The sequence below is a fragment of the Salmo salar genome, chromosome 25 (assembly GCF_965601325.2).
Source record: "Salmo salar chromosome 25, fSalSal1, whole genome shotgun sequence".
NCBI lineage: Eukaryota > Metazoa > Chordata > Actinopteri > Salmoniformes > Salmonidae > Salmo > Salmo salar.
The window spans coordinates 7,781,689-7,793,270 of NC_138315.1; the positions used below are offsets into that span (position 1 = coordinate 7,781,689).

General features: G+C 42.2%; 1 protein-coding gene and 1 long non-coding RNA gene across 6 annotated transcripts in view; both read left to right on the plus strand.

Moving 5' to 3' along the window:
• The window catches only part of col18a1a (collagen type XVIII alpha 1 chain a), a 176,222-nt gene extending 166,805 nt beyond the window's left edge, over positions 1-9,417 (plus strand). For all 5 annotated transcript variants that reach the window (XM_014172893.3, XM_014172890.3, XM_082968850.1 and 2 more), the window contains 7 exons: positions 545-609; positions 905-1,033; positions 1,198-1,230; positions 1,659-2,048; positions 2,182-2,379; positions 4,803-4,918; positions 7,150-9,417. In XM_014172893.3, the coding sequence (XP_014028368.2) occupies positions 545-609; positions 905-1,033; positions 1,198-1,230; positions 1,659-2,048; positions 2,182-2,379; positions 4,803-4,918; positions 7,150-7,363 (1,145 nt within the window). In that variant the 3' untranslated portion in view covers positions 7,364-9,417. The remainder of the gene's footprint in view (positions 1-544; positions 610-904; positions 1,034-1,197; positions 1,231-1,658; positions 2,049-2,181; positions 2,380-4,802; positions 4,919-7,149) is intronic.
• A 485-nt stretch (positions 9,418-9,902) lies between these two features.
• LOC145864014 (uncharacterized) lies at positions 9,903-11,333 on the plus strand. Its single transcript, XR_014382606.1, has 2 exons — positions 9,903-10,167; positions 10,750-11,333. It is a non-coding gene; the product is annotated as an uncharacterized LOC145864014 (long non-coding RNA).
• The last annotated feature ends 249 nt before the right edge of the window (positions 11,334-11,582 follow it).

The following is an 11,582-nucleotide window of genomic DNA, read 5'->3' on the forward strand; positions in this document are numbered from 1 at the left end:
ACAAATAAAAAAAGGTTAAATTACTACACAGCTTTATAGGGCAAGGGTTCCCACATGGACATATTGTATTTCCATGTTACAGCGCTTGTTTACGGAACACAAATGGGAGACAGAGGCAACCACCTGTGCTAATTAGCGATCTAGCGTGCTCCGAACACCTGTGTACGGAAGGACACCAGAAAAGTGTTGTTACTGAAAAATACTGTTAGCAGCATCTGTGTTAAAACAGTGTACATACAAGTGTATTTTTTGCATTGGTGAAATTATTTTGTCGTGATATGAAATTAAAGGGCTTTGTATTTCTAGAACCGTATTGCAATTGAGAATCGATTCCCATTTAGATGGAATATTTGGCTGTTTTGGCTGCCAGAGCCAGCCTGCCACTGAACATAACATATGGTCCATGGACGTTTGATATTAAGGAATAACGATAGGCTTGCCTACACTCCTTAACCTAATCTTGGGTTAGTACACAACGTGCTTGACACTCTGTAAGAAGCAGCTATATTATATCGTCATCATCATATTTGTTTCTTCATCACAGCCATTAGTATTCCTGGCCCCCCCGGACCTGCTGGACCACCTGGAATTCCTGGTCACACCTCAGGGGTAAGTGGTCATCTCACGGTTCGACATAGGCGAACTGGTTTAACCATTCTGTTAGATGGCTACCATGCCGAAACCACAGATTGCTGTTTTCAGTTAAGTGGATTCAGTGGAGTGATTGCAAGGGACCTCAGAAAAAAGCAGATGCAAAGATTGTGAAGGTGTATTTTACATTGTTGTTTTCTTTTTGTGGTTGAAAGTCAATTTATTCATCATAACTACTAAGATTCACTAGTTGTTTTTCTGATTGATGCCTGCAATCTTGTAAATGTACTATAATATGTATTGGTCTCCCCAGGTGACAGTTTTGAGGTCATACGACACCATGATTGCTACTGCAAGGCGCCAGTCGGAGGGCACCCTCATCTACATTGTCGACAAAACAGATCTCTACATCCGAGTCCGCAATGGATTCAGACAAATCATGGTGAAGTCATTAATTTTTCTTTCATGTGAGACGTGTTAGTAAGGTAGGAGCTGGAGATGTACACTCAAAGTTGGTTTAAGTGCACATTAAAAGACCATAAACGTGAAAAAAGTAACTATGCAAAAAAATGTATGCACTTTTTTTATATTCTTATTATATTCCAGCTCAGTGACTACAGTCCCTTCTACAGAGATCTGGTAAGTTGTATGAAAATGAGTAAATAAAACAAAGTCAATGTATGAACTTATTTAATAAATAGCTATTTGAGGAAACAGAGTCAGTCATAAAATCAAGGATGACTTGTCATCTCAAATGACCTGTGCTTAGAGTGTCCGCCCTGAGATTCGAAGGTTGGGGGTTTGAACTCTGGTCGAGTCATACCAAAGACTCAAAAAATGGTACCCGATGCCTCTCAGCTTGGCACTCAGCATTAAGGAGATGGATTGGGAGTAAGGCCCTGCGATAGGCTAGTGTCCTGTCCAGGGGGTGTACTTGCTCATCAAGCTGCCTCACGCTACAGAATCAGGAGAAAGGCTCCTGCCTTATGGGCAATTCTGGCTCAGACAAGGCTTACTTGTCCAAGGCTTGCTTATTTTACTTAATCACTGTTGCTCTTAATCTCCAGGACAACGAAGTAGCGGCAGTCCAGCCTCCCCCTGTCGTCAATTACCCCCAATCCCAGGACCACTCGGCCAACAATGGAGCTGAACAATTCTCCCAAGGCGGTGCTGCCACCAACCCCATCGTGCCTCCTCCTCGCCAGCCTATTGAGATCCCCAGGCCCGCCCAACCCAACAATCGCGACCCCAGAGAACCCCCTCAGTATGATCCCAGATACCCCTCTCAGACTGACCCTAGGTACCCCCCTCAGACAGATGGCCGCTACATCCCTGTGCAGCCTGAGAACAGGTATCCCACCCAGCCCGAAAGACGATATCACATCACCCCCCAGAGACAACCTGTTCCCCCTCCAGTTCCCCAGCCTGCCGGTCACGTCCACACATCAGGGCCAGGAGTGAGTATCTTATCATCATTTAATGTGCCTTCAGAGAAAGCATGTATCTAACAAATGGTCTCATCTAAATTGTGTGTGTAGACCTAAGCCAAGCTGTTTTTATAACTCAAATCTGGGGGGGGGTTCTGCTCAGCTCCACCTGATCGCCTTGAACACTCCCCAAGTGGGCAACATGCGGGGCATTCGAGGGGCAGACTTCCTGTGTTTCCAGCAGGCTCGTGCAGTGGGCCTGAAGGGCACCTTCAGGGCTTTCTTGTCCTCCAAGCTCCAGGACCTCTACAGCATCGTTCGCAAGTCCGACAGAGACAGCCTCCCCATCTTAAACCTCAAGGTGTGTAAACATATACTAAAGAAAGCATGAGTCTAGACTTTGGGATCCTACTTCTTACACCAAATTGAAATTGAGTTTATTGAAGTAACCTATTCATTGCCATTTCAGGAAATTCTAGAGATTATTTCAATACAACACTGTTAACCTCTATGGGCTAGGTGGGACGCAAGCGTCCCACCCGTGGTGCACTCCATCAACAGCAGGTGCATTTCAAGAGCGGCAAATTTGAATCCAAATAAATGTCAAAATTCAAATTTTTCAAACATACAACTATTTTACACCCTTTGAAAGATAAACATCTCCTTAATCTAACCACGTTTTACGATTTCAAAAAGGTTTTACGGCGAAAGCATAAATTTAGAGTATGTTAGGACAGTACATTTACAAGAGTTCTGTGTAATGTTTTGTCAATTCAAAGACAGGGTCACCAAAACCATAAAACCAGCTAAAATGATGCACTAACCTTTTACAATCTCCATCAGATGACACTCCTAGGACATTATGTTAGACAATGCATGCATTTTTAGTTCTATCAAGTTCATATTTATATCCAAAAACAGTGTTTTACTATGGCATTGATGTTGAGGAAATCGTTTCCCTCCAATAACCGGCAGTCAAGTCAGTACCACAAATTAAATAATTAAAATTAGAAAACATTGGTAAAATAGTATATTGTCATTTAAAGAATTATAGATTTACATCTTTTGAACGCAATCAACTTGCCAGATTTGAAAATAACCTTACTGGGAAATCACACTTTGCAATAATCTGAGCACTGCGCCCAGAAAAATACGCGTTGCGATACAGACTAGACGTCATGTTGGGGAGATCTAAAATCGAAAATACTATGTAAATAATCCATTACCTTTGATTCTCTTCATCAGATGTCACTTCCAGGTATCACAGGTCCATAACGAATGTAGTTTTGTTCAAAAAAGCTCATCATTTATGTCCAAAAATCTCCGTCTTGTTAGCACATGATCTAAGCCAGCCGGACTTCTCGTCATGAACGAGGGGAAAAAATATATTTACGTTCGTTCAAACATGTCAAAGGTTGTATAGCATAAATCATTAGGGCCTTTTTTAACCAGAACATGAATAATATTCAAGGTGGACGAATGCATTCTCTTTTATAACGTATTGGAACGAGGGTACCCAACATGAACTCGCGCGCCAGGTGTCTAATGGGCCATCATCGTTCCATGGCTCTTGTTCGGTCAGATCTCCCTCCAGAAGACTCAAAACACTTTGTAAAGGCTGGTGACATCTAGTGGAAGCAATAGGAAGTGCCAAAATATTCCTCAGCCCCTGTGTTTTTCAATGGCATAGGTTTAAAGGTAATACAACACATCAGGTATCCACTTCCTGTCAGAAAATGTCTCAGGGTTTTGCCTGCCAAATGAGTTCTGTTATACTCACAGACACCATTCAAACAGTTTTAGAAACTTTAGTGTTTTCTATCCATATATAATAAGTATATGCATATTCTAGTTACTGGGTAGGATTAGTAACCAGATTAAATCGGGTACATTTTTTTTATCCAGCCGTGCAAATACTGCCCTCTAGCCCTAACAGGTTAAGAATCAGTCATGCGATGCTACCATGGGTTTTCATTTTATCCTTGAGTCTCATGGCTGTGGCTTGCTATATAAAGCAGGCAAACAGGCATCGAGGCATTCAGTTACTGTTCGATTGGACATTAGAATGGGTAAAATAAGTGACCTAGGCAACTTTGAGCGTTGTTCGATCGTCAGTGCCAGGCGCGCCGGTTCCCGAATCTCAAACAGCCGGCCTCCTGGTGCGACAAACAAAAATAACATCCAGTCAGTGGCAGTCCTGTGGGCAAAAACAGCTTGTTGATGAGAGAGGTTGAAGAATGGCAAGAATTGTGCAAGCTAACAGGCAGGCCACAAACAGGCAAATAATGACACGGTACAACAGTGGTGTGCAGAACGGCATCTTGGAATGCACAAGTCACCGGTTCTTGTCATGGATGGGCTATTGCAGCAGACTACCACACCGAGTTCCACGCCTATCAGCTAAAAACAAGAAGTGGCTACAGTGGGCACGCGATCACCAACACTGGACAATTGAGGAGTGGAAATATGTTGCCTGGTCCGACGAATCCCAGTTCCTATTGCTTCATTCTGATGGCTGAGTCAGGATTTGGCGTAAGCAGCATGAGTCCATGGCCCCAACCTGTGAGGTGTCAATGGTACAGGCTGGTGGCGTAATGGTGTGGGGAATGTTTTCCTGGCACAAATTAGGTCCCTTGGACCAATTGAGCAACGTTTGAACGACACACCTAGAATCCATGCCCCTAAAAAGTCAGGCTATTCTGGAGGCAAAGAGGGGTCCGACTTGGTACTAGATGGATGTACCTAATAAACTCGCCACTGAGTGTATATTTTCTCTCTCTCTAGGACCATGTGCTATTTAATAGCTGGGAGTCATTGTTCAGTAAGACTGAGGGGAGGATGGAGGAAAATGCATCAATCTACTCCTTTGACGGCAGAGATATCCTCAGGGACAGTGCATGGTGAGTGTTGGTCTCTCAGACACTGAACAACAAAATAAAAAGTGTGTTTACAAAGTGCATCTAATGCATCAAAATCCTAGTTGCTGGCTAGCTAAGATGAGTTGTTCAACTTAGTTACGTCATTGTCAAACTATTCTCAGTGAGTTAGCAAATTACGAAGAAGAAAATGGGACAAGCTAAGAGTTTGCCAATGTTATAGTTTAAAGAGTTAAGGTGGCTACGTAGATACTGTAGCTAGCTATGCACGTTTTTACTTAAGTTTTTGCTAAGCTAACATTGACAGCTCTGTGTATGCATGCTAAAATACAAATAGCTAGCCACTTAGCTAACAACATCCATTTAGATGATACCAATTTTTAGCAGCTTACCAGCTAGATTGCAATAGCCACAACTTGCTGCTCAATAAGCTAGTCAGAGCAAAGCTTGCTAGCAATACCGGTCCATATCCCCCCCATGCCTCGAGCCTAAATTGTAACTCTCAAAAAGTGTATATAAACTCAGCAAAAAAATAAATGTCCTCTCACTGTCAACTGTGTTTATTTTCAACAAACTTAACATGTGTAAATATTTGTATGAACATAAGATTCAACAACTGAGACACAAACGGAACAAGTTCCACAGACATGTGACTAACAGAAATTGAATAATGTGTCCCTGAACAAAGGGGGGGTCAAAAGTAACAGTCAGTATCTGGTGTGGCCATCAGCTGCATTAAGTACTGCAGTGCATCTCCTCCTCATGGACTGCACCAGATTTGCCAGTTCTTGCTGTGAGATGTTACCCCACTCTTCCACCAAAGCACCTGCAAGTTCCCAGACATTTCTGGGAGGAATGGCCCTAGCCCTCACCATCCGATCCAACAGGTCCCAGACGTGCTCAATGGGATTGAGATCCGGGCTCTTCGCTGGCCATGGCAGAACACTGACATTCCTGTCTTGCAGGAAATCACGCACAGAACGAGCAGTATGGCTGTTGGCATTGTCATGCTGAAGGGTCATGTCAGGATGAGCCTGCAAGAAGGGTACCACATGAGGGAGGAGGATGTTTTTCCTGTAACGCACAGCTTTGAGATTGCCTGCAATGACAACAAGCTCAGTCCAATGATGCTGTGACACACCTCCCCAGACCATGACGGACCCTCCACCTCCAAATCGATCCTGTTCCAGAGTACAGGCCTCGGTGTAGCGCTCATTCCTTCAACGATAAACGCAAATCCGACCATCACCCCTGGTGAGACAAAACCGCGACTCGTCATTGAAGAGCACTTTTTGCCAGTCCTGTCTGGTCCAGCGATGGTAGGTTTGTGCCCATAGGCGACATTGTTGCCGGTGATGTCTGGTGAGGACCTGCCTTACAACAGGCCTCAGTCTAGCCTCTCTCAGCCTATTGCGGACAGTCTGAGCACTGATGGAGGGATTGTGCGTTCCTGGTGTAACTCGGGCAGTTGTTGTTGCCATCTTGTACCTGTCCGATCCTGTGCAGGTGTTGTTACATGTGGTCTGCCACTGCGAGGACGATCAGCTGTCCGTCCTGTCTCCCTATCTTAGGCGTCTCACAGTGCGGACATTGCAATTTATTGCCCTGGCCACATCTGCAGTCCTCATGCCTCCTTGCAGCATGCCTAAGGCACGTTCACGCAGATGAGTAGGGACCCTGAGCATCTTTCTTTTGGTGTTTTTCCAGAGTCGGTAGAAAGGTCTCTTTAGTGTCCTAAGTTTTCATAACGGTGACCTTAATTGCCTACCGTCTGTAAGCTGTTAGTGTCTTAACGACCGTTCCACAGGTGCACGTTCATTAATTGTTTATGGTTCATTGAACAAGCATGGGAAACAGTGTTTAAACCATTTACAATGACGATCTGTGAAGTTATTTGGATTTTTACGAATTATCTTTGAAAGACAGGGTCCTGAAAAAGGGACGTTTCTTTTTTTGCTGAGTTTATCACACACAACTTTTTTTTAAATTGTCAGTCTAATAGTGCAGTATGTTTCTTTTTATGGCAAATAGTTACTTTCTTATTATTTTAATGAATGTCCTCATAAACAAAATTCCTTTGTTATAAATTGTGGTAGGCTAAGTGGTAGTCTTTGTATGTGTGATATGCCAGGCCAACAGTGAAGGCACTGTATTACAACTTTACTGTGAGCTGGAATAGATTTCTTAAAATGTATCTAATAAAGGGATGTACCTAAGGTGATTAACATAATTTATTCCAAATTGTTTCCCTTCAGGCCAGAGAAAATGGTCTGGCACGGCTCTAGCAGCGAGGGTCACCGCCAGACAGATAACTACTGCGAGACATGGAGGACAGGAGACCGTGCAGTGACTGGCCTAGCGTCCTCACTGCAGACTGGCCAGCTCCTACAACAGTTGCCCAGTAGCTGCTCTAACTCCTACATAGTGCTGTGCATCGAGAACAGCTATCTCTCTCATTCCAAAAAATAAGAAAAAACCTGTCCCTGTTTCTTTGGTCCTAGTAAACACAATACCACTATCCAAATAGGCTCATTCCTCCCTCCCACGCCTCCAAAACATGACGTCCTACAAACTGGTTCTGCAGCTCTTGCCTGGCAGAGAAGCTCGCCATTGTCTTCTTCATCCCTTCCATAATGCCAAAGAGACGGGTCGAACATAGAGGTGTTTGCCCTTTTCTCAGGGCATTGGCACATATTTTCCAAGGGGTTGAACAAGAGAAGAGAAGCTAACTGCGGCAGCATTTTTTATTGTATCCATTAAAAAATATATATTGTATATGATATGTCTGTTTTATTTTTGTTTTTATCAATGTTACTTTTTAAACTGTCTTCAAATTTGGTATATTCAATTAGCTATACATTTTTGATGTAGCGTTTTCCACATTTTTGTTTTATTTTCATTTCATTTAAGGCTTGTGGTTTACTAAGGGGGCAACCTTTTAAATAATATTTTAAAATTAAAGAAGAGAATAGTTATTTATTTTGAAATGAAGTTATGTGAGAACATACGATATGATTTGGAAAAGTAACAACAAATGTAAAATGCCCTAACCCATATTGTAGTCAGCAGTCACAATATTTCATACATTTACACAGGTGAGGGCGAGTTTCATAACCTAATATGGAAAACTGTAAGTTGCAAGTATGAGTGTGTGGCTTTTAGAAATGCATGTCAAAAGAGATTCTGATAAGAAATTCTGAGTTGATATCTGCTCCCAAGATAATTGTTTTATAAAAATAAGTAAATAACCTCCCAGGCGTCGTCCGGGTTAGGGAAGGTTTGGCCGGCAGGGATATCCTTGTCTCATCGCACACTAGCGACTCCTGTGGCGGGCCGGGCGCAGTGCACGCTGACCAGGTCACCAGGTGTATGGTGTTTCCTCTGACACATTGGTGCGGCTGGCTTCCGGGTTGGATGTGCATTGTGTCAAGAAGCAGTGCGGCTTGGTTGGGTTGTGTTTCGGAGGACGCATGGCCCTCGACCTTCGCCTCTCCCGAGTCCGTACGGGAGTTGCAGCGATGAGACAAGACTGTAACTACTACCAATTGGATACCACGAAATTGGAGGGAAAAAGGGGTAAAATAATAAATAAATACATTTTTTAAAAGTAAATAAAACTCAGATAAGATATGATGATTCTTAGAAAGAATATTGCTATAATGTTATGTATCAGGTCACAAATATGTTAAATGTGATTATAAATATGATTTCTTTAAATTCCATATAGAACTTTTCTGTTTACTTGACATTTTACTTTTGGTGAAGGTTACTTTGATATGTCCTTGTCAAAATGTGCCATGTTTATATCCAAGACATAAGTTATAAGGCCTGTAAAGCAGAGGCTGAGACAAATTTGATGGAAGGTGTTAATCAAAAAAGAAAATCCAGTTCATAATAACCTACCATTGGGGTTTGAAAATGTTTTGAGTTAAATTGTGTGCTAATCTCTATTGAAGTGACTGCTGACTGTGATGGTTGAGGAAACCCAGATGCATTTTATTAAGACACTTTGTATTAGCCTCGTGTTGTTGAATTTCTGAGACTTTTTTGGCTATAGTGCTACTGTTGTCTTGACTGAACCAGTATTTTTGTAACAAGTATGTGCTGTATCATTTCTCAGAGGCACTGAATAAATGTTTTTTTTTTCCCCGCCTACACTTGGACATGAAATACAGTACATGCTGCTGCCATCATGTGGATAGAAATATAGTTTCTTTTCTTATCTAGTTCTGTGGTTATCATAATTTGCCTGCAAAAAAGACAGATTAACATTTTGCCTAGTTGAGCAAACATGATTAAAGGTCATCAAGGAATACAACTAATGATCCCTAACATGAATTGAGATTTAGATGGATTTATTCAATCTAATGGATTGAAGATTCCTCTGCTAATTCCCCCTATAAAGTGATATCATATCAGGCAAGTTTTTCAAAAGTCATGTTAGTTCATTTACAGTGAATATCAGTGGTTTGTAATTGTTCAGTGTTCATATTTGGAATAAACTACAGTTTCTTCAGAAAGTATTCACATCCCTTCACTTTTTGGATTTTGTGTCACTGGCCTATTGTGTATACCCTATAATGTCAAAGTGGAATTATGTTCTTAGCCATTTTTACAAATTAATTAAAAATGAAAATCTGAAATGTCTTGAGTCAACAAGTATTCAATCCCTTTGTTATGGCAACCCTAAATAAGTTCAGGAGTAAACATTTGCTTAACAAGTCACATGAGTTGCAGTGACTCACTCTGTGTGCAGTCATAGTGTTTAACATGATTTTTTAATGACTACCTCATCTCTGTGCCCCACACATACAATTATCTGTAAGGTCCCTCAGTCGAGCAGTGAATTTCAAACACAGATTCAACCACAAAGTTGTCCAATGCCTTGCAAGGTAGGGCACCGATTTGTAGATGTGTAAAAAATTAAAAGAGCATTCACTTGAATATGCCTTTGAGCACCGTGAAGTTATTACATTTAACAAAAAATATAAACGTAACATTCAACAATTTCTAAGATTTTACCAAGTTCCAGTTCATATGAGGAAATCAGTCAATAGAAACAAATTCATTAAGGCCTTATCTATAGATTCCACATGACTAGGCAGGGTGCGCAGCCATGGGTGGGCCTTCCCACTTGGGAGCCAGGCCCAGCCAATCAGAATGAGTTTCTCCACAAAAGGGCTTTATTACAGACAGAAATACTCCTCAGTTTCATCAGTTGTCTGGGTGGCTGGTCTCAGACGATCCTGCAGGTGAAGAAGACGGATGTGGAGGTACTGGAGTGGCATGGTTACACGTGGTCTGCAGTTGTGAGGCCGGTTGGACTTACTGCTAAATTCTCTAAAATGACTTTGGAGGCGACTTGTGGTAGAGAAATTAACATTCTGTTCTCTGGTGGACATTCCTGCAGTCAGCATGCCAATTGCATGCCCCATCGAAGCTCGAAACATCTGTGGCATTGTTTTGTGACAAAACTGCAATATTTGCTTTCAAATCAAATTTTATTGGTCACATACACATGTTTAGCAGATGTTATTGCGAAATGCTTGTAATGCTTTGTCCCCAGCACAAGGTGCAACTGTGATGATCATGCTGTTTAATTAGCTTCTTGATATGCCATGCCTGTCAGGTGGATGGATTATCTTGGCAAAGGAGAAATGCTCACTAATAGGGATGGAAACAAATTTGTGCACAACATTTGAGAGAAATTGAACATTTCTGGGATAGTTTATTTCAGCTCATGAAACATGGGACCAACACTTTACATGTTGCGTTTATATTTTTGTACAGTATAATTATACTGTGGATGGTATTGTTACATTCCCCAGTTTCTGTGTTTTGTGTTTGTATTTCAGGAAATGGCTTCCTGGATTCTCAGCAGCTGATTGGTCAGCTCCATTGATGATTGGAGCTCTGAACCCTCCCTCTTGTCAGGGGAAACAGCTGTTTTCAATTACCAACTCCTTCTCCAGCTGGATAAAAGCCTTTGTCAGGAAGAGAGAGCTTTGATGTCCTGTTTTGGTTGTTGCCCAGTAACAGTTTTGTTGAAAGTATTTTGTAGCTGCTACTTCTGAGCTATGTGTATGCCAAAAGGACTGTGTTTGGCATTATTGATATTGTTCACTTTACGTTAGTAATTATTCTGTTTTTGTTCCCAGGGGGGAAGGGGAAGACACCTTGGGAGTGTTTAGGCAAGAGGCCTGCGGGCATACATAACCCGTAGTATTTACTGTCTATGCGCACTAGGTAAGACCTGGGCGGACCACCCCCTGTCTTTTGGTTAGCATGCCAGGAAGTGCTAAAAGGTTAGGTAAATAGTGGGTAGGCAGGTAAGGTAGGAGAGGGGACTCTTTAACGTTTACTTTCTTTGCTTTGGTTCTGTCCAGCCCCTTTTCCCCACATTACCGTGTTAAGGAAATAAATTCCCTGTAAACGGTAATATTCTCTGCCTCTGTCATCCTTACCGGCACCTACAATCACATACCTCTTTCACTCCATCGGGAGTTCGGTGTAGCAGGGTGTTGCGTTCTCTCCAAGAGGCGCACGTAACGTATCAATACACCAACTCAGTACAAAGATACAGGCATCCTTCCTAACTCATTTGCCGGAGAGGAAGGAAACTGCTTAGGGATTTCAACCTGAGGCCAATTGTGACTTCAAAACAGTTTAATGGCTGTGATAGGAGAAA